We start from the raw sequence: 23730 nt of genomic DNA on the forward strand, positions 1-23730 counted from the left end.
AAACCCAGCCCACCGCTTCTCGGTAACTGGGGCCGGCTTCTCCTGGAGTTGATGGTTACACCGACATCGCAGAAATAGCCCGGGGTTTGCCACCACACTGATTTTCAGGTAGCTATACCTGGAGTGTAGACACGCACCACCAATGCAGACTTTAAAATGTTATTTTAAAGGAAATCCCTGGAAATTAAGGGGTAAGGCACATTACATACATGCGTGTGCATTGGTGTATCAAAGCTCCATGGTTTTATTTTTAACGAAAAGCTATCTCAGGAGGTTGGGATTTTAACGAACTAGTAGTGCAAAGCACATGCCTAAACATTTCCCTGCTGGCTGCTTTTCAAAACCCAAACTACCCTCCCCCTCCAAGCTGGGTTCCAGATGCTGTGTTTACGAGGATAAATGCTGCCACTCCTCTCAAGGCAGTTGCAGCCTCTCAAGGCTACTTTTCATTATACAGGAACTGAGGCTGCTTTTCGTTATAAAGGAGCACTTGGGGCTTCGTTAAATGCTGGTGATACACAGTTTGCTGCTGAAAAAGACCCATGTTCTCCTGTGCAGGATCTCCATAATGTAAAATGGGGGTGTCAAACATAAGGCCCGTGGACCAGATCCGGTCCCTTGAGAATTCTTATTCAGCCCGTGGGCCAGCTGATGCAGCCACCACCCGTCCCAATACGGACTGGCAAGGCATGGCCAGGCCCGACCAAGTGACATTTATGTCCTATCCGGTCCTCGTAACAAATGAGTTCGACACCCCTGATGTTAAACATAAAAAACACTTTTTTTCCCTCACGGCACAAAGCTTTTCATTTTTTTCTGGATTTTCTCTCCTAGGCCTTCAACATTTGAGCAGAGGGGCACTGGGGCTGGGGGCCACGCATTTTGGTCAACCAATTCCCCCCCCCCCACCCAGTACTTTGGAAACAAACAGTTGTACAGAATCAGCCACTCTCCGTCACTGAAAAAAAATTGTCTTTTCTGTCTGACTGAATGGCTTTTTAATTTTTTTTACAATTCACCTTGAGTCTCAGCCGGGAAGGTGGGCTAGAAATGAAGTTCACTTACCTATAGCTTATGCACTTCCTTTGCCTAGTGGACCTCCTTTCGAGGAACTTTGCCTTTGATTTTTTTGAGTTTTTCTTCTTTTCCTCCACACTTTCGGGTATGTCTGGCTCCTGTTTCAAAGTCAGACTGAGCGTGAGGCGGAGTAAGAGACACGGCTGACATAAAAGCTTCTCTCTAACGTTGGAATGTCTGAGCGCAGCCTCAACCTGCCTGATTTTAATCGGAAACATCCGGCTGCAGGAAGAGCCGCGCAACTCACAACCACCCAAGCGTCTCACTGCGAGAAAGCCAGGCTCTCCAGACCTTATTTGCGAGCGAACTGAGCTCTCACCAAATGACACAGTTAAGGCACAGGTTGTAAGGGCGTTAGGCAGGATCCCGTATATCCGTTTTGCTCAACGTTCGCGCTCTCGTTCAGGGCAGCTACTATCAAGACAATTTGTACGCTGACTCTCTGGTGAACTCGCCCGAGGCAGGTTACCAAAAACAAAACCATTAAAAGTTATTTACAAATCTGGCATTAACACAGAAAGCATAAAAGCATAAACTGCGGATCAGCATAAAACAGCAGCTTCCAGACTGAAAACACACTGTCTGCAGGATCCGACCCAGTTAGGTTTCTAGCCCTCACTATTTACGAGATGCATGGGGAGATTTTGTTAACCAGAGTACAAGGAGAGGAGCAGACACAAGCAAAAAAAGGAAAAATAAGATCACTAGATCGAATTTAACTTACTTGCGGTGGAATGATGTTTTCAATACTAATCCCCACATACACGAGGCGTTCTTTCCTTTGAGGGGGATGCAGAGGGAGAGAAAAAGAAGACAGCAACAAGTTTACAAGGAAGTTCTTTACAATACCTGTGGTTTCCTGGTAGCTGCACCTTCCCGGACTCCCTACCTTTGTTATCTATGACAAGGACCTGTTTGCATTTATGAAGGCTAATGTACAATTTTTATTCCGGCTGCGCTCCAAGGAACTCAGATTGGCAAACATGGTTCTCCTCTTTCTAGTTTATCCTCACAACAACCATGTGAGGTAACCAGAGGGTGCGATGGGCACAAGATCATCCAGGAAGTTCCAGAGCAGAGCAGGGTTTGCTACAGCTATCCCCACACCACAGCTTGCAAATGAATTTGCAAGTGTGTTCGCAAACCATGGTACGAAGCTTACCATGGTTAGTGAAAAAATACCATTGTGGATGGAATGCTAACCCTGGTTTGTTTGCAAGAAAAAATAAGAACGGAGAAAGAGCTTGTGAAAAAGGGGAGAGCTCAAGATGGGAAAGCCCACAAGTGCTCCTTCTTTGGAGGTTTTTAAGCAGAGGCTAGATGGCCATCTGACAGCAAGGCTGATTCTGTGAACTTAGGCAGATCATGAGAGGGAGAGCAGGAAAGGTTGTGTCAGTGCTTGGCTCTCACGGCCCTTTCTTACATTCCCAGGGTAATGCCGATAGCCACTGTGGGGTCAGGAAGCAACTTTCCTCCAGGCAGATTGGCCAGGGATCCTGGAGGTTTTTTACCATCTTCTGGGCATGAAGCAGGGGACACTGGGGGAGTGGGTGTGTGTGGAAGTTTTGAATTTCCTGCATTGTGCAGGGGGTTGGACTAGATGACCCAGGAGGTCCCTTTCAACTCTATGTTTCTATGATTTCTAGAAGGCACTTCAGGTTATTTCATCATGATTAAGAGATTTGGCGGAGGGGGGGTGTCCTTTTGTATTCAGGCGACCTATGCAATATTTCATGTTAAAAAAGCTACTACAAATATGGATGGCTAATAACCACTGGGCTTATTTCCATGTCTGGGTTTATACATATCACTGTATACTATTTTAAAGCACACACCCCCGGCAGATAGTAAAATCTGCACACCAGGGCCAGGCACATCTGTGGAGGGTTCTGCCTGTCTGGAAAAATCCCCACGTATGCCGAAAAATCCAACCGTCCCCCTAAACATCCAAAATGGAGGCAAAAGACATCCCAAACAGTGGTTCCTGACATCTGCACATGAGTCGGGAACACACTGCAAACCAGAATAATTGCAAATACAATCAAAATGGCACCTGGATTGTCATGAGACTTCAGGTATTCTCAGAAGTTTCCCAACTGATAAGGACTAAACCCCAAACAAAAACAGTAGCGCTAAAATTCCTAAACCCAATTCCTAAACTTCCTCAATCCAATTAGTAGTAACAATATAAAGAATCCCCCAAATCAGGTAGAAAACTCTGTCAGTGGAACTTTTGTTTTTTGCCGTCAAGTCACATCTGACTTATGGCAACCCCTGGTGGGGTTTTCAAGGCAAGAGACATTCAGAGGTGGTTTGCCATTGCCTGCCTCCACGTCACTGACCCTGGATTTTCTTGGTGGTCACCCATACTAGCCAGGATCAACCCTGCTTAGCTTCTGAGATCTGATGAGATCAGGCTAGCCTGGGCCATCCAGGACAGGGCATCAGTAGAGTCAAAGGGGTCAAAGCAGCAGCAAAAATCCTAGGCCCAATTAGCAGTAATAATATAACGAATACACCCAAAGCTGGTAAAAATCCTTAGCAGCAGAACCAAAAGGGGTTAAAACAAAGCTACAGTTAGACATTACAATATTACACTATTCCTGCTGGATCAGACCAAGGCCCATCAAGCCCAGCAGTCTGTTCACACAGTGGCCAACCAGGTGCTTCTAGGAAGCCCAACAAACAAGAAGACTGCAGCAGCATTATCCTGCCTGTGCTCCACAGCACCTAATAGAATAGGCATACTCCTCTGATCCTGGAGAGAACAGGTATGCATCATGACTAGTATCCATTTTTACTAGTAGCCATGAATGCCCCTCTCCTCCAGGAACATGTCCACTCCCCTCTGAAAGCCTTCCAAGTCGGCAGCCATCACCACATCCTGGGGCAGGGAGTTCCACAATTTAACTAAGCGTAGTGTGAAGAAAGACTTCCTTTCATCTGATTTGAATCTCTCACTCTCCAGCTTTAACAGATGACCCCGTGTTCTGGTATTATGAGACAGGGAGAAAACCTTCTCCCTGTCCACCCTCTCCATACCGTGCCTAATTTTATAGGCCTCTATCATATCTCCCCTTAACCGCCTTCTTTCCAAGCTAAACAGCCCTAAGCCCTAATGCTCCTCTGAGACTGTAGAGAACAGGTATGCATCATGACTAGCATTCATTTTGACTATTATTATTATTATCATAGGCTACTGTATGCTCCAAGTATGATCTTTATCCCACCAAAAAGCTCAACATTGTCCATTTATATGCCCAAGGCGCTATTACCGTTGCACGTGTGTAAAACCAGGACAAACAGCTTGCTCAAGCAACCACAGTGCTAAAATGGAGGGGTGTCAGGTTAACAGCCTGAGCTGCAGTTGTTGAGAAAGCAGGGCTTGGAAGTCATTCTCGAAAAGCGCAAGGTATTAAGCTGCCGACATTGTGCAATGAAAATTAATTTCAGTGAAGGGGAGGCTCCCAACACAGACATAAAAGGAGACCCACACAGGGCCGATACAACGCTGAAAAAAGATACCTCCGGTACTGCAGTTAGCAAGTTGCTGCCCTTCCGCTTCAGTTTTCCCTTTCTCACAAAAGTCCTTTTTGAGCGTGCTGTGATCAAACACCAGATGACACCTTCATCTCTACTCTGCTATAACCTTTCTGCCCCCAGAAGATGAAGAGTTGGTTTTTATATGTCGACTTTCTCTACCACTTAAGGGAGAATCCAACCGGCTTACAATCACCTTCCCTTCCTCTCCCCACAACAGACACCCTGTGAGGTAGGTGGGGCTGAGAGAGCTGTGACTAGCCCAAGGTCACCCAGCTGGCTTCGTTTTTGGAGTGGGGAAACAAATCCAGTTCACCAGATTAACCTCCGCCGCTTGTGTGGAGGAGTGGGGAATCAAACCCGGTTCTCCAGTTCAGAGTCCACTGCTCCAAACCACCACTCTTAACCACTACACGACACTGGCTCACCACGCTACATGACACTGGCCCCGCCCAGTTTTAAAGGGGCACAATACCAAGTCCTCCATCAAACAGGTCATGGGGTGGAACATGCCCCTTTCTACCACTCCACTGCGCCATATTTATTTTTTCAAATACTTATATCCCACTTTTTCCTTTTAGCTCAGGTTTTGAAACCTGGCGCTCGTCCGAGGAGATGTCCTCCAAATTCAGTGGGTCTTCTGCTGGAGAAAGAGCGACTTCAGTGGGAGGAAGGAAGATGGTTGGATCCACCCCAATATCACCCGTCTGACTTTGACCGACTCTCCCAGCTACCTTTTCATGATTCACTCCACCTGGACCAATACAAAGGAGCCCCATGGCGCAGCGTGGTAAGCTGCAGTACTGCAATCAAAAGCTCTGCTCACAACCTGAGTTCTATCATGACAGAAGTTGGTTTCAGGGAGCCGGCTCAAGGTTGACTCAGCCTTCCATCCTTCCAAGCTCTGTAAAATGAGTACCCAGCTTGCTGGGGGTAAAGGGAAGATGACTGGGGAAGGCACTGGCAAACCACCCCATAAACAAAGCCTGCCTAGTAAACGTCAGGATGTGGCGTCACCTCATGGGTCAGTAATGACCCAGTGCTTGCACAGGGGACTCCCTTTACCTTTTACTTGACCAATACAACGATGCAAAGTTGTCTAGTTAAATTGTGGAACTCCCTGCTGCAGGATGTGGTGATGGCTGCCAATCTGGAAGGCTTTAAGAGGGCAGTAGACATGTTCATTGAGGAGAGGGCTACTAGTCAAAATGGACACTAGTCATGATGCATACCTATTCTCTCCAGAATCAGAGGAGCATGCCTATTCTATTAGGCGCTGTGGAACAAAGGCAGAAGAATGCTGCTGCAGTCATCTTGTTTGTGGGCTTCCTAGAGGCGCCTGGTTGGCCACTTGTGTGAACAGACTGCTGCACTTGACGGGCCTTGGTCTGATCCAGCAGGGCCTTTCTTCTGTTCTTATGTCTCCTTCAACATCAACCCTCTGTTTACAGACATGGCTCAAAACTTGTTCTTAGACCCTCCAAGGAGGACAGCCATTTGCTACTTTTTCCCTGGAGGCAAATGTGGTCTGTCAGTAACCGAAATGTCTGTTCCAATTTCCTCCTCTCGATTCTGAGACTCCAAAAAAAAGTCTAGGAAAGACACAGGAATAATCTAACCTAAAATAAAAGTACCACTCCAATGGCTCTGCCTCTCTTGGTTTCTGGGGTCACGGTGGCTACTAAGGCTCTGGCCAAAGGAAGAGGAATAAATACCTTCGTTCTGCTCGTTCTTTCTTTTTCAAGACAACATCCAGGTCCTGCAGCTGTTCTTCTAACTTCTCACAGAGTAATTTCTACGGGGAATTAAATAAACCAAACACGGCATTAGCAGGTTCAATGCAGCTAATCCCTTAACACGGACCCCTCCCCATTATCCCTCCAAATCGTGGCCGATGTTTCCAGAAGAGGGCTGATTGTTCTCCAGACAGCACGCAACCAGTGAAGGAAGGACATTAGTGTCAAAATGAGGAAACGCAACACACTGTTTTGGAAAGCCAACATATAATGCAAGATCAAGGCAAGGGAATCCATGGTAAAATAAGAATTGAGTCCAGTAGTACCTTAGAGGCCAACAAGATTTCCAGGGTAAAACCTTTCAAGAGCCAAAATTCCCCTCTGTCAGATACAAGAAGGAATGGAGATCCCTGAATTTGACGAAGGGAGGTTTGACTCTCAGTGTCTTATATCCTGAAGATCTTGTTGGTCTCTAAGGTGCTACTGGACTAAAATCTAGCTCTTCTACTGCAGACTGACAGGGCTAACCACCTGAAAATTGTAAAAAATAAATTCTAGACTACCCATTACATACTTGCATTGTCTGGCTGTATTGTTTCAAAAGTATCCCTAAACCCAGTCTTGCAGTTAAAGGCCTTCGCTCTTAAGGTATTGATTGGGCTGGATCCTGCAGCTCTGCTCCGATAATGGAGGCTCTGTCCTCCAACATGAGCAGCTCTCCACCAAGACTCTTCGATGTCTCTCAGAGCAGAAAGATGGCATGTAAATGAATCAAATACAAAACAGGCCAGCCCCTCCCTGAACTGTACACAAACACGGCTGCTGATGATGAGAGAGGAAGAGGAGTAAGAAGAGGGGGAGGGGGAGGTTTTTATATGCCGACTTTCTCTACCACAAGGGAGAATCAAACTGGCTTACAATCACCTTCCCCTCCCCACAACAGTTACCTTGTGAGGTAGGTGGGACTGAGAGAGTGCGACTAGCCCAAGGTCACCCAGCTGGCTTCATGCGAAGGAGGGGGGGGAACAAATCCAGTTCACCAGATTAGCGTCCGCCGCTCACGTGGCGGAGTGGGGAATCAAACCCGGTTCTCCAGATCAGAGTCCACAGCTCCAAACCACTGCTCTTAACCACTACACCACACTGGCTCTCAAGAAGTGTCCATCACACACCCCTGTGCAAATTTCTCCCACTCTGAACTGTGCCTTAAGCATAAAGCACTGGTGCCTTGAGCACCAATATGACCCATGATCAAGACTAACTAGGGGTCCTGCTTAACCAGAATTTTAGAACGGTTTGGCAGCTTGGTTAATCAGGAAACAAGTTTAGCTTTCGGCTGCAGTGGTGAGCTCCAGAAGACAGGGAACATGTGATTTCCTACAGTGACTCCAAATTTGCTTATGCAATCAAGAACATTATGTCCATGCAAGAACTGTGTGCTGTGGAAGCCTATGGAGAACTAGGGAAACAGAGTAACGCATGCGCACAAACGCTAGAATCCCCAAACGCCACAACGGGCACCAGAATGGAGAAAATATACAATGAACTTATAAGGAACTTGGTAGAATGGTGAGCAGTCTGGACATGGTTATCCATGGATACAGGATAGAAAAGATGGTAAATCTTAATAGACGTGTTTTTACCGAACAAGTCAAAGGGGCTCTTCTACTGCAGACTAACATGGCTGCCCACATGAAAATTGCAAAAGGAAGGCTAAAGAAGCAAGAGAGCACAAGCATACCTTGGAGATATTGCGGGTTTGGTTCCAGACCACTGTAATAAAGTGAATATCGCAATAAAGCGGGTCACATGAATTTTCTGGTTTCCCAGTGCATACAAAAGTTATGTTTACAGTATACTGTAGTCTATTAAGGGGAGGGACTGTGGCTCAGTGGTAGAGCCTCTGCTTGGCATGCAGAAGGCCCCAGGTTCAATACCCGGCATCTCCTGTTAAAGGGACTAGGCAAGTAGGTGATCTGAAAGACTTCTGCCTGAGACCCTAGAGAGCTGCTGCTGGTCTGAGTAGACAAGACTGACTTGGATGGATCAGGGGTCTGATTCAGTATAAGGCAGTTTCATGTGTTCACGTGCAATAGCATTATGACTAAAAAATGCAACGTATTGTAATAATAATGAAAAAGTTTGAAGTATTGCGAGAATTACCAAAATATGACACAGAGACAGGAAATGAGCACATGCTGTTGGGAAAATGATGCCAGTAGACTTGCTCGAAAACACAGTATCTTTGGGGTGCAATAAAGTGAGGCACAATAAACCAAGGTATGCCCGTACGAGGGGCATATCAGCAGCCCCATACTGAAATTTCGATTGATACTGGGATGAAAACAAGACATCAGGAAGGCAGAGGGGTAGCAATCCAGAATGACTTCCTACACCTGCACACTGAACGGATCGATATAAATGCTGCCCTTGAGAACATCACAACATGTCTTGGTGCGATCAATAATTGTGCTGAGGAACAGTTCGTCCCGGAATATACAAAGTGACTTTAAACTTTAAAATGTGCCACAGATGTGCTAGAAAACAAGTCACTGAGGAACGGGGACCACAATGTGATTGAGTTCCAATATGCTGAAGAGGAAAATTGCCCAGCATGCGCGTGACTCCAATCAAAAGGGATATTTTGTAAGAATGAAGAAGAGGGAAATGGAAGGTACTGTCTGGAAGTTTACAACCCCTCTAGGAAATCTGATGGCAGGGGTGGCACTCATTTGTGAGGAGGGGCGGATATAACATAAAGGGACAAGAGCGGCGGGAGGGCTCGCCTGGCCCCCGTGGGGGGCTGGCCGCGTCTGGCAAAGGGCGGCAGGGCAGGGGGCATGGGCCTTGGCTCAGGCTAAACAGCAGCCCTCCGGGGGCTGCATCCGGCCCACGGGCCGCCTGTCTGACACCCCTGGGTTAAGGAGTCAAGATGTGGGAGTTACAGGAAGTATAGGTCAGTATGTCAGTGTGGGTGAATATAGGAAACATGATGCAATTGCTGAGGGATGTCAGAGATATTTTTGTATGTGTAAACCAAGAGCTGAGTACCAATGCCAGGCCTTTGCAAAAGTCAGTGGGGAAATATTGATGTTGTAAATTCAGTCACATGTAGAGGTGAAAGAAAAGGACCTTGCATAAATACTTGGCTTCTTTTCTTTTTTTGTGACTGCTGTTCTGTCTCAAAGTACAAGAAGAAATTTTAAAACAGCAAAATACCAGCTGAACAAAATTAACATTGTTTCAAGTACTTTAAAACCATTAAAGCAGCCAGAGAGATACTGTGATACAAAAGACATAAAGAGGAGTTCTGAAACCAACCAAGGAAACAGTAGAGAAACTGAACAATTCTCTATCGTGTTCCGTTGCAGACGCTGGTGGAATATTTATGTTTGAATTATGGGGGGGGGACATTACCCGAAGAACCAAAACAGTCACATGGAATCACTAATATTAGACCACACTCAAAAGCCATAATGGAGTGATGGCCAGAATGAAAAAACGAAGCCTGCAAATTTGTAATAAACTGGAAGAGAGGGAATGTTAAGCAGATTTATAATTACATTAGACCAAGACTGTGACAAAGAGATCTCATGTCAACAACAAAACACGTTGGAGTGAAGGAGAAACAGCCGTCACTCTCCTCTCAAAAACATTAAAGAGCTGGCAGTTATTTGGCTGATGACTCAGAATTGACAAAATTAATCACCTGACTTCCCTAAGAACTCAAATATGTAGTATCATTTTAGGAAGCCATGGGACCAAGGGACTGGAAGGTAGCCAGAGTTTGTTAAAAAAGGATCAAATGGGTTGTAGTGGAAAGTCATCTCAGCCAAATTATGGCAACCCCCTCATGGTGTTTTCAAGGCAAGAGACCTTCAGGGGTGGTTTGCCTCTGCGTGAGACCCTGGACTTCCTTGGCAGTCTCCCAACCAAGTCCCAACCAGGGCTGACCCTGCTTAGCTTCTGAGATCTGAAGAGATCGAACTAGCCTGGGCCATGGGGTAACTCTAGGAAAATCACAGCTTTATTTTTTTACTAGAACACCTGAGTGAACACACATTATTGAGGTTAGAATGGCTTGACACACAGAAGAACAAGCCTTGCTGAGGAAGCATCAGCAAGGCCTCTGGCAAAGGGAAATCTCGCCTCACTAACCTTTCAAAATTCTTTGAGGGTGTCCACACACATGCAGATAGGGGGTGATTCCCATGGACACAGTACACTTGGATTTTCAAAAAAGCTTTGGACAGAGTCCCTCACCACATGCTTCTAAGGAAACTTAGCAGTCGTGGGATAAGAGGACAGGTCCTCTTACAGATCAGAAACTGGTTAAAAGAAAAGGAAGCAGAAAGGAGGAATAAACAGACAAGTTTTCATCACTGAGGGAAGCCAACGGTGGGGTCTCTTGAAGAGCTGCCCTTGTAACAACTGGGGAGGGGCCGTGGCTCAGTGGTAGAGCCTCTGCTTGGCATGCAGAAGGTCCCAGGTTCAATCCCCGGCATCTCCAGTTAAAGGAGCCTAGGCAAGTAGATGATGTGAAAGACCCCTGCCTGAGACCCTGGAGAGCCGCTGCCGGTCTAAGTAGACTATCCGGACTTTGATGGACCCAGGGTCTGATATAAGGCAGCTTCATATGTCAGCTTCATATGTTCACGTGTTCAACAATTGTGTTTCAATGACAGGAATGAGCTGGAACAACTGCTTAGGTCAATGAGTGTGAAGATGATACCAGGGGTATTTCACCTAGGATTATAAAATTTCTAAATCGACTGTGCAAAGAGCTAAAATGCAGCTCTCCCTATACTGGGTAACCAAACAGTGGTACAGCAGCTGAAGATTCAACTTCAGAAATTGCAAAAGGATCCTCATTGGGCTCCCTTCTCCCCAAAATATCCAAAAGTTCTTTGCATATATTAAAACGTAGAATTTAAGCTATCTGAAACCATAGGCTCAACAGGATATGAACTGTGTACGTTGAGCAAGTAAAAAGCATTCCCTGGTTCTTTGTTAAAACTCTGCATGTGACCCAATGATTCCAAGGAACAGAAGAGGCTCAGGTACGCCAATGCAAGTATCATCTCCTGCAATGAATAAATAAGGTCTAGAACTGACAGTACCAAGATGGCAGGAAGTCGAACTGGTATAGATGGCAGGGTATGAGCTTTCATGATTCCCAACTCACTTCTTCAGATACCAGCTGTGACTCACAAAAGGTCATACCCTGCCAGAAATTTTGTTAGTCTTTAAGGTGGTGCTGGACTCTTGCTCTTTTCTACTGCAACAGAGAGACTAACGTGGCTACCCATCATGGTACAGATAGCTTTCTGAAAGGTGGCTGAAGAAGATACTCAGAGGTTGGGGGGCGGGTAATAATTTATGTAAAGTTTGCTCCAGTTGCAAAATTATCTAGGTTACAGAATTTTACTGGTGTAGGGTTGGGATTGCCTGGGAGCAAAAATTCAGCTGCAATTTCGCTTTAAAAAAGATTCCAGCCCCAATTTGCAGGAAAGACAGGCTTTACATGAATGGTCCTTGTTTTTAAAAATTTCTAAGTATGCCCAGGCCTTAAGAGCTCATTTATTTGTTTTTTTATTTTACTTCATTAATACCCCGCCTTTCTCCCCAGTGGGGACCCAAAAGCAGCTTACATTACTCTCCTCTCTTCCATTTGTATCCTCACAACAACCCTGTGAGGTAGGTTAGGCCAAGAAGAGGAGTTGGGTTTCTATATGCCGACTTTTCCCACCACTTAAGGAAGAATCAAACTGGCTTACAATCACCTTCCCTTCCCCTCCCCACAACAGACACCCTGTGAGGCAGGTGGGGCTGAGAGACTCTATAGGAGCTGTGACTACCCCAAGCTCATCCAGCTGGCTTCATCATTGGGGAAACCAACCCAATTCACCAGATTAGCCTCCGCCGCTCATGTGGAGGAGTGGGGAATCGAACCCGGTTCTCCAGATCAAAGTCCACCGCTCCAAACCACAGCTCTTAACCACTACACTACTACTTAACCAAAGTCACCCAGCAAGCTTCCGCAGCAGAGTGGGGATTTGGACCTGCATCTCCCAGATCCTAGTCTGACATGTTAACCACTACATCACACTGGAGTTTGTGGGTGAGTGGGAGGTGGGGAGCAAGGGAAGGGTTTCTTTAAAAAGTAAAGACGAGACCTACGTGTTGACAAGGAGGGCAGAACCACTCTCCGTCAGGGATGATCATCAGTGGGGGCCGGAGACACGCAGTGTGGTAGCCACTGTCGCACGAGTCGCACAAGAGAATCTGTGGAAACAGGGCAAGAGGTTAGCATCTTTGCGCCCGCACTGGGGACCGCAACCGTTTTCAAACGTTTGCGTCAATATCCCGAAAACGTAGTGACAGAACCCAGACGAGCAAAGAGGACAAACCATTGGACTCCACTGGAATGCGTTTGCAAATCAGCCTGACTACCTTAAGCTCATTTCCTTTGAACATGCACACCAGTCCTGACACGGTCAGGACCCAGGGCAGGTCACAAGAGTCAACGCCATACCAAAACAAAGTCTCTGTTAATAGCATTCCATTTGGGTTCACTGTGAGCAAGCACAGGTTGAGAAACCACTTTGCCTCTTCTTTTCTGACCACGTTTGGAAACAGGTTGCCGGACATTGGTCCTGATTCAACACACTATGGGGGGGATCCTTAGGCGGTATGACAGCTAGATTCAAGTCTAGGAGCACTTTAGAGACCAATAAGTTTTTCGGCGTATGAGCTTTCGGGGTATGAGCTCTTGAAAGTCCAAGCTCCTTTCATCTGATACTTCCTTGGAGAAGAAGAGTTGGTTTTTATATGCTGACTTTCTCCACCTTTTAAGGAGACTCAAACCGGCTTACAATCCCCTTGCCTTCATCTCCCTGCAACAGACACCTTGTGAGGTAGGTGGGGATGAAAGAGTTCGGAGAGAACTGTGACTAACCCAATGTCACCCAGCAGGCTTCATGTGGAGGAGTGGGGAATCAAGGCCGGTTCTCCAGATCAGAGTCCACCGCTCTTAACCACTATACCATGCTGTCTCTCTGGAGGGAGACAGATGCTTCTGAAAGTTCCACGGGACACCTTGTCTCTGGCGAAGGGAGCTTTGATGATCGAAAGCTCATCCCCCCAAAATCTGGTCAGTCTCTAAGGTGCTACAGGACTCAAATCATAAGAACATAAGGAAAGCCCTGCTGGATCAGACCGAGGCCCATCAAGTCCAGCAGTCAGTTCACACAGTGGCCATCCAGGGGCCTCTATGAAGCCCCCAGACAATCAGACCCTTGGTCCATCAAATTCAGTATTGTCTGCTCAGACTGGCAGCGGCTCTCCAGGGTCTCAGGCAGAGAAAGGTCTTTCACATCACCTACTTGTCTAATCCCTTTAAGTGGACATGCTGGTGATTGAACCTGGGACCTTCTGCATGCCACGCAGATGCTCTACCACTGGGCCACGGCCCCTCCCTCTACTGCAGGCTTGTGCCCCGTGGCTTTTTGTCTTGCAAGCCTTTTCCAGAGGTCACCTGTGGTTGCCTTGCTGTGGAAAGGGAAAACCAGGGAAAGATCAGCTAACACCTCTGGAGACACGCACAGAGAAATACACGTAGCTGCCTTATACTGAATCGGATCATCAGCCCACCAAGGCCAGTATTGTCTGCTCAGACTGGCAGCAATTTTTCCAGGGTCTTAGGCAGAGGTCTTTCAAATCACCTCCTGCCTAATCCTTTCAACTGGGGATGCCGGGGATTGAACCTGGGACCTTCCGCATGCCAAGCAGAGACTTTCCCACTGAGCCCCAGCCACTCCTGCGGGGGGGGGGGAGGTTTTTTTTTTCTTATCTACTTCCTTTATACCCGGATTTCTCCTTTCCTCCGTTTGATCCTCACGACGACCCTGCAAGGTATGTTTGGCTGACAGCGTGTGACCGGGCCCAGGGTGATTCGACAAGTTTCATGGCAGTGTGGGGATTTGAACTTGGGTCTCCCAGATCTTGGTCTACACAGCCATGCTGACTCTCTCTTTCTGACCTCCGCTCCCATTGCAGCCGGCTGTGCCAGGGAGAGGGTGGGAGGGGATGTCAGTGGGGCCCCGGAAACAGCATGGCGCATTTGCACAAAGCAAAACTGCACTAACCACGGTTAGGATCCGAGTCTCAGGCAGTGGCGGACCTACATTTTTGGGACCCTGAAGCTTGAACTGTTATGGGGGCCCCTTTGCAACCAGCAACAATCAGGTGACATCGAACAAGGTCCAAAGGGCCTTGCTGCCCTTGCAAGGACCTCGAGGCCCAAATGGCGGAGAACAGGGTGGTGGGGTGGAGTCCTTGAAAATAGGCCAACAGTGAGCCCCTTCCCACCAGCAACGAGGTCTGGGTAACCGCTATCTTCTTCAGTGGGGTTGTTCTATGGCAAATGTATTGGTTCATCCTCTAACAGAGAGGTAGAAGGTCATCAGAAGGGGCTCGTTAGGATAAAGAGGTGAAAATCTGATTTTTGGCATTAAAATGCACAAGTGAGACGAGTGCAGCCTGAATTGAGAATTCAGATGTCTTCTTATGGTTCCTATGGGCTGTGGACTAAGGGCTGAGCTATAGAACTATTAAGCCATGCACCAACGAAAGATTCGAGGATCCAGCTGCCAAAATGTAGGCTATGAATAGATTCTGGACAGCTCAGCGAGCCCATACAGCTGGGGGTTCCGGTGCTGCAAGCCCCCGAGAAATTTTTTGAAATTTGACCAGTTATGGGGACGTTTTGAGGCCATATGAAATGGATATTAGAGCATATTCTAAGGTCAATATTAAGTACTTTAACCTAGGCTTATGATTCTATCACCAAAATAGCCTTATTTTAATCACAAACACTTAAAAAAACCCTCCATCAATTTTGTTGGAAAATTCACTTGTTAAAAAAAAAAATTAGGGGCCCTGAAGCTTAAGCTTCATTAGTTTCATAGTAGGCCGCCCCTTCCGCGGTGTTAAATAGAAGATACAATAACTTACCTTATTCGGACAGACTTTGTCCATGTGAACTGAAGACAGTTGACACACTATTTCATCTGATGTTGGAATGTCCCCAATAGAATTCTTGACACGATCAATGGATCACCCCTATTTTAATTAAATTACCTGCCACCATATCAAAAGATATGGTGGATGGAAATCCAAGAACAATGCTGGTGGTGGCCAAAGTATCTCTCCACCATATTTTCCTTAAAGAAATAAAGGCTTCCCATTTACTGCTCAAGAAATTGGGGTTGTGGGAGCTTGGGAAAAGGATAGGTTTCATAGTAGATCCGCCACTGGTCCCAGGCTTCCCCCAGTTTCGCCATGCCCAAAGCCAAGGACCTACCAGCTCCGGGTGGTTGGGGAGGCCACACTTCTTACACGGCTCGTCATCCTCGGCTGGCGCCGGCTCTTCCTCCTCCTCCTCTTCCTCCTCCCCCTCCCTCTCCTCCTCGGAGTTTTCTTCACTCTCCGACTCCTCACTTTCATCGCCGCTCGAGTATCTCCACCTGCCCCGAGTTCTAGTACCGGCCCACCGGACTTTATTTCGCTGCGCAGCCTAGAAGTCCAGTGACAAGAAATAAACCTAATTGGCTCATCGCTTAAAAAAAAAAAAAAGAAAGTAGAACCAGAAATGATTTTTTTTTTTTAAAAAACCCAAGTTGATACTTTGAATTTTGCTTCCCAGGTCAGAGAATTTAGAATGAGCAGTAAGCTATTACATATTTAAATACTGTTCCTACCCCCCACATCTTTCAAACGTGCAGCAACATTATTTATAACTATCCAGAACTATATAGATTTGCATAATTTACAGGGGGTGGGGGAGAGAAAATTAAAGTTCCTCAGCAAATTCGGGTTTTCTAGCAGCATTGGCAGTTGCCATCCTAAAACAGAAGGAAATTCGAACATCGTTTTTACCTTGCCAGCCTTGGAATTCACCTCCTTCTCTTGCTTTTTTGAGCCCTCTTTCTTGTCTGGCTTTTGAACCGGGGCTGGCTTCTCTTCCTCTTCCTCAGCCCGCTTTTTCTCGGGCTTCTGGTCTCGGGTCTCCACGATCTTGGGCGTCGGCTTTGAGATCCGGGGCGACCTCCTTAAGATGCGGCCGATGCTGACCACCTCCTCCTTTTCGGCCTCCTGAGCCTTTGATGGAGAAGGGTCGGTTTTCTTCTTGCTGGAAATTCGGATTGTGAGCTTGATCCCCTCCTTCTGCCGCTCAGAGGTGATTTCCCTGTTTTCTGTCAGACAGCTTTCTTCGTCGGAGATCAGCTTGTATTTACACTTGCTCTTCACAGGTTCTTTTTTACTCTCCAAATGTTCCTCGGCAGAACTTTGGGAGTTGTCCAATTTAGGCGCCTCTCTCCCCACAGCCTCAGACTCCTTCTGGGGTTTACAATCTTGCTCCCTGAGTCCTGATTTTGCATCGGGGAGTGTGCTTTGAGGATCGGAGTCCTCTTTTTCAGCAGCGGATTTCTCAGAGGAGAGGGCCAGAGCGGGCAGTGGAGTTGCACCTGCTCTCGTTAAGTCCGGTATCTCCCGGGGGTCATCTTTGCTTTTGAAACCCTCCTCGTCCAATGGGCCAACCAGCTCCCTCGGGGAAGATGTCTTTCTGGACTTATCAAGGAGTTCCTCGTGCAGTGGCAGTCTGTCTTTTTCTCTGACAGGTTCTTTAGCTTTCTTGAGGGACCTGCCAGCGACTGACGGGGCTGCCATGATCACCTCTGACGTCTTGGCGTCAAGCACGCCTTCCTTCGCTGGAGGACTGGTTTCCTCCTTTGAAGGCACTTTCTGAGAAATTTCAGGTCTCCTCCCACCAACATCCTTCCCTGTATGCAAAACACTTCTCTCCGCATCGCTCGTTCTTACTATCGTACTAACAGTTTCTAGAATTTTCTCCCCACTTATGCCGTTCTTCTCCTTTGGCAAGCTAGCAGAGTCCTCCTTAGTGTCAGGGGAACGATCCAACTTGTTATTTGGCATGATTTTCTCGCTGCTGACCTCCCCATTCACAAGGAACTTCCCATCAGTGATCGTAGGAACTCTCTTAAAAGTCTCTTCTTCTGGTTTCCCTTCCTCCTTCAAAACATCCTTGGTCGGGGTGATACATTTCCGCAAAGGCCCTTTCAGCGGACTGTCATAATCGTCAGTCAGCTTAATCTCCCGTTTTTTCAGAGGGATCTTGGCCTGCTGGTCATTTTTCAGCTTCTCACTTTCTTCCGCGGTTCTCTCTACAACTTCCTGGGGAGTTCTAACGTTCACACAGAACCCGAGTCTCTCGGGCTCGTGAGCGGGCTTCTCCGCACTGCTGTTCATGTCTTTTGAGTCTTTTGGCTCAAGCTTATTTTCCTTCACCTCCACTTTGATGGGCTTCACGTTTTCTTTAAAAGAGTCGCTTTCTTCTTTGGTAATTCGTGTTTCCCCGTTGTTCTCCATGGGTTTCTCGAGCTTCACTATAACTGGCAGTTTTATGATCTCTCTCTCCTCCATCTTCTCTAATTTTATCGTGTTCTCCCCTTCGGAAGCCACAGGAGGCTCTGATTCCATTGGCAGGTCTTCTTTTATCTCTTCTTTTTCTTTTATTAAATTGCTTTCTGTTTTCAAAAACAAAACAATCGTAAGCCAAATGTTTTTTCTAATTCCCCAAGACCGAACGGCTTGCAATTGCACCCAGCGCTCTACAGTGTAATGCTAAATATTGTGCAAAAGAAATTATTCAGATGAGGAAATAGAGGATTGGAAGGACAAGACAGCACAATATGTGTTGATGGCAAATCTCACGAACTATGTGAACAGAAGGCCAAGCAAAGAATTTCAAAACAAATGGAGATTATATTTCGTATCGACTTCTCAAAATCTGGTGTCATGGTACATACATATTGTGAGAACATGATTTTCTATGTCAAAATAGACTTAATAAGAATAAATTTAATCAAGAATAGTGCCATGTTGTATGTAGAAATTCGATGTAAACCAGTATAATGAAGAGATGATTAAATTTATTGAATTAGTTATAACTGTGTGACCAATTAAACCTATATGTTTTACTCAATGTTCTTATTTAGAATTTATCAACATATAGGATTAGAGTTAAACATAGAAAGATAGAATATATAACGTTTCATTATTTTAGAAATATAAAACTACCTAAAAACATACAGGGAGTGATGTTTTGCAGGGGTAGTTTAGAGTAAAAGAATGCATGAAAGTAGTTATAATATTTCAGGTTAAAAGTATACTGTGTAGCAAATTCAGTTAGGTTATTACTATTTGACACTTCTATGTTATTCATTTGTATCTTTTTAGGTATATTATGTTTTCTATTCTGTATTTTCTATATTTTTGTTCTGTTTCCATTATTAAATAACAAATATAAGTTTTTTAAAAAGCAATTATTCAGATGACACTTTTAACCAAGCGAACATTTTTGTTAAACGAAATTATAGCATACATCTACACTGCAAACATATATTTGTTTTGCACCATTTTAACCACCATGGTTTTGCCCAAAAGAATCCTGGGAATTACAGTTTGTTGCAGTGCTGGCACATCTCTATTGTACATCTTTAGCTTACCCCTCGCCCAGAACTACATTTCCCAGGGTTCTCTAGGAAGAGCATTAAACCACTTAAGTCTATAACTAAGAAAGGGAAGAGTCCGAAAGACTAGATAGAACAGACAAAGGCAGGGCCAGCCATATACCATCCTCTTGCCAATTACTATGCAACCTAACCTACGGTGTGCCAAAAAGTATACAGCAAGTGCTCCAAAGGAAAAGCGTTCACAGGGCAAGTAGCTTGAGATACAGGCAATAAACTAAGCCACAAGTCGCAGAGGATTCTCCTCACCCATCCCCTCAAGCTACTACAAATCTGATCTGGAAGGAAGTTTCATTCCCAATCTCAGAGTCTGTGAATAACTAAAAATCCAGCTTCGTCTGTTTGTTATCTTTGTTCATGCTCTCGAACTCATCCAGTTGCCTTATAGTGAATCAGACCCTTGGTCTATCAAGGTCAACCCTTGTCCACTCTGACCGGCAGTGGCTCTCCGGGGTCTCAGGTTGAGGACTTTCATAACACCTCCTGCCTGATACCTGGAAATGCCAAGGATTGAACCTGGGACCTTCTGCATCCAAAACAGGGGCTCTATCACAGAGCCACAGCCCTCCCTGCAAAGCTGTCTTATACTGAATCACAGGAAGCTGCCTTATACTGAACCAGACCCATGGTCCATCAAAGTCAGTATTGTCTACTCAGACTAGCAGCAGCTCTCCAGGGTCTCAGGCAAAGGTTTTTCACATCACCTACTTGCCTAGTCCCTTTAACTGGAGATGCCAGGGATTGAACCTGAGACCTTCTGCATGCAAAGTAATGTTCTACCACTGAGCCACAGCTTCTCCCCAGAGCACTGGCCCATTAAGGTCAGCATTGTCTACTCAGACTGGAAGCAGCTCTGCAGTCTCAGGCTGAGGTCTTTCACATCTCCTACTGCCTGGTCATTTTTAACTAGAGATGCCGGGGATTGAACTTGGAACCTTCGACGTGCCAAGCAGATGCTCTGCCACTAAGCCATGAACCCTCCCCTCTCCTGTGGCTTCTGAGATGACGGGCACAAGAGCCAGCTGGTGTTGCCCATTAGTATAGTGTAGTGGTTAAGAGCGGTGGTTTGGAGTGGTGGACTCTGATCTGGAGAACCGGGTTTGATTCCCCACTCCTCCACATGAGCAGCGGAGGCCAATCTGGTGAACTGGGTTGGTTTCCCCACTCCTCCACATGAAGCCAGCTGGGTGACCTTGGGCAACTCACAGCTCTCTCAGCCCTACCTACCTCATAGGGTGACTGTTGTGGGGAGGGGAAGGCGACTGGAAGCTGGTTTGATTCTCCCTTAAGTGGCAGACAAAGTCGGCACATAAAAACCAACTCTTCTTCTTCTTCATCCTCCCTCCCCTTCTTCTCACCTGCCATCTGCCCGACTAAGCAAAGACAACATTAATTTCCACCTGGCTTTCTAAGCTATGGGGGGTGCTGGGTTCTTAAACAGACAGCAACAAAACAGCTGCAACATTACCTCTTTGGGGTGCTTCATTCCATTCATGGGGATGAATGGTGAGTAGGCATCCCCCCACTGCTCCAAAGGATATTTATTTTAAGGCACCCCCACACCCGTTATTCGAGTAAAAATTTGCCAGAATACCAAGGCCACGACGCCTAGGCAAGAAAAGTAGCAAGACCTTGGGCTGATGCTTCTTCCTCCTTTTTGGCCTCTTCGTCTTCGATGCTGGGGCTCTCTCGCGAGGAGCTCTCCTGTTGCTGGTTTTTCAGTAGAGCGGGATCGATTTGTGCTTTCAGGAGTTCAAGCGTTTCAGCCAGCTCATTTCGGCTTCTGGATGAAAAATAAGAAGCGTGTAATACGACATACAAGGCTGGCTTCTACTGAATCAGACCCTTGTTCCATCAAAGTCAGTACTGTCTACTCACACCGGCAGCAGCTATTCAGGGTCCTAGGTAGAGATCTTCCATGTCACCTGCTACCTAATCCTTTAACCTGGAAATGCCAGGGATTGAACCCCTTCCGCATGCCAAGCAGAGGCTCTGCCACAGAGCCATGGCCCCTCCCATTACGTCAACAGCACCCTAAATCAAACAACCTGGCAGCCAACTTATCTGTTTTAGAATAGGTGAGATACATTCTTCACATAATGCATAGTTAAATTGTGGAACTCCCTGCCCCAGGATATGGTGATGGATGCCAACTTGGAAGGCTTTAAGAGGGGAGTGGACATGATAATGGAGGACAGGGCTATTCATGGCTACTAGTCAAAATAGATACTAGTCTTGATGCATACCTATTCTCTCCAGGATCAGAGGAGCATGCCTGTGATATTAGATGCTGTGGAACACAGGCAGAAAAATGCTGCTGCAGGCGTCTTGTTTGTGGGCTACCTAGAGGCACCTGGCTGGCCACTGTGTGAACAGACTGCTGGACTTGATGGGCCTTGGCCTGAACCAGCAGGGCTTTTTTATGTTCTTATGTGGTGATGGTTGCCAACTTGGAAGGCTTGAAGAGGGGAGTGGACATGTTCATGGTGGACAGGGCTATTCATGGCTACTAGTAAAAATGGATACCAGTCATGAGGCATACCTATTCTTTCCAGGATCAGGGGAGCAGGCCTACTATATTAGGTGCTGTGGAACACAGGCAGGATAATGCTGCTGCAGTCGTCTTCTTTGAGGGCTTCCTAGAGGCACCTGGTTGGCCACTGTGTGAACAGACTGCTGGACTTGATGGGACTTGGTCTGATCCAGCATGGCCTTTCTTGTGTTTTTATGTTCAGAGAACCCTTGACAATAATCGGGCTGCCGAATTCTGAACCAGATGCCATTTCCGGGCTTTCAAGGGCAGTCCAACGTAAAGCCCATTACAGTAATCAAACCGTAAGATTACAAAAGCATGGGACACCATGGCCAGGTCAGCCCAGTCTAAGGAAGGAGCAAGCTGGCGAGCCAGACACAGCTGACAGAAGGTGCTCTGGGCCACTACACCACCTTGCTTTACAAAGAACCAGTAGGTGCCTGCAGGCTCTAAAACAGGGGTGGGGAACATCAGGCCCAGGGGCCGTTTAAGGCCTGCGAAATCATTTGGTCTGGCCCTTCGTGGGTCCTGGCAGATCTCTAGCTCAGAAGGTTCTAAGACTGGTGATCCGCCCCCTCCCGTGGACAGGAATAGCCTCTATCCAAGGTGGATGTGAGTTGGTTTTGCTGAGAAAAGGAACCTTTTTCCCCCCTTGAAGAAGAGTCGTTAGCTATGGAGCTGCTAGGACCACCCAAGAAACTGTGTTAACCCTTTCCCACCCGGGCCATGGAGAAGCGTAATCCCTCTGTACTACAAAAAAGCTGGGGGAGGAAGTGGCGACAATGGAGGGGTTAAAGGGGGCAGGGCCAGAATGCGCGGCGGGGGGGAGTTCTTATCCAGTGTGTCCTCATTTCATCCCTGTAGGCGGAGGTAGCAGGAGCCGGCTGTAGAATCCGGCCCCAACCATGCGGAGCAGGAGCAACTCCGGTGTGCGGCTGGATGGCTACGCCCGGCTGGTGCAACAGACCATCCTGGGCCACCAGGTGGGCGAGTGCACCACCGGTTGTATGCCTGCCTGCTTGCCCGCGCCCTGGGGGGGTCATCTGGGGCAGCTGCCTGCTTGGGGCTTGGTTGGCTAATTTTAAAGTTGATAATTTTGTATGGCCCGTGAATGATATTATAAATATCCAAATGGCTCTTGGCGGAAAAAAGGTTCGCCATCCCTGCTCTAAAAGGTTGGGGACCCCTGCCTTAGAGCAAGGAAATACCTGACGATGCACTTCCACGAAGACCCATCCTGATCATCCTGCTCTTCCACGTACACCCGGACGTTATGCTCTTGGTCCAGCTGGTACCAGTACGTCAAGCCGTCCTTGTCTCTGCCGAGCGGCTGGAGGCGCATGGCATCCGCGTCTTCCTCGTTGATGATGTTCTTAAATTTCAGATTGTCATCGAACTGGCACTCGCAAAGGTACTACAAGGGAGCAGGGGAAAGGAGGGCAAGGTAAGCAGCACCGGAGGAGAGAGCGCTGTCCCTCCTGCCCACCCCACACGCCAGTATCAGACCTCATGACACAAGGGAGTAGATTTTGGTTCATTCTGAGATCCATTTTATGAGGTTACAAATGAGTTGACGGGGCAGGAGGATGATTTCGGCCTCTGTTACTACAGTGCGATCTTAAAAAATATATTATACGTCAGATACCAAAGCAAGCAGTTTGCACCTTTCAGCTTCCTTTCCTTTAAAAGAGACATCTGAGCTCCGTTATTTGGCATCGAACGGCATGCCGAGGCAGCTTTTTAGGCAAAGGATTTCCCTCAGCTGTGGCCTTTATGAAGAAGAAGAGTTGGTTTTCATATGCCGATTTTCTCTACCTTTTAAGGAGAATCAAACCGGCTTACAATCTCCTTCCCTTCCTCTCTCCACAACAGACAACTTGTGAGGTTGGTGGGGCTGAGAGAGTTCGAAGAGAACTGTGACTAGCCCAAGGTCACCCAGCTGGCTTCATGTGTAGGAGTGGGGAAACCACTCCCCACCCATCCACTCAAGCTGCTACAAATCTGATCTGGGGGAAAATTTCCTTCCCAACTTCAGAGTCCGTAAATAACTAAAAATCCAATGCCATCTGTTATCCCTGTTCATGCTCTTTAACTCCTCAAGCTGCCTTAAACTGAATCAGACCTTTGGTCCATCAAGGTCAACACTTGACCACTCTGACTGGCAGCAGCTCTCCAGGGTCTCAGGCTGAGGTCTTTCACATCTCCTAGGCAGAACATGAGAGGGAGGGCA

At 46.9% G+C, this 23730-nt stretch overlaps 1 protein-coding gene across 1 annotated transcript in view; it reads right to left on the bottom strand.

The window, feature by feature from the left end:
* Positions 1-23730, bottom strand: part of RSF1 (remodeling and spacing factor 1) — a 60527-nt gene that overhangs the window by 12016 nt on the left and 24781 nt on the right. The window contains exons 4-11 of the mRNA XM_056858730.1: positions 22709-22914; positions 20599-20750; positions 16293-17962; positions 15718-15930; positions 12534-12638; positions 6333-6412; positions 1802-1856; positions 1066-1175 (exon numbers count right to left, since the gene is read on the bottom strand). Coding sequence (XP_056714708.1) covers positions 1066-1175; positions 1802-1856; positions 6333-6412; positions 12534-12638; positions 15718-15930; positions 16293-17962; positions 20599-20750; positions 22709-22914 — 2591 coding nt within the window. The remainder of the gene's footprint in view (positions 1-1065; positions 1176-1801; positions 1857-6332; positions 6413-12533; positions 12639-15717; positions 15931-16292; positions 17963-20598; positions 20751-22708; positions 22915-23730) is intronic.

Source organism: Euleptes europaea, chromosome 12 (genome assembly GCF_029931775.1).
Source record: "Euleptes europaea isolate rEulEur1 chromosome 12, rEulEur1.hap1, whole genome shotgun sequence".
NCBI lineage: Eukaryota > Metazoa > Chordata > Lepidosauria > Squamata > Sphaerodactylidae > Euleptes > Euleptes europaea.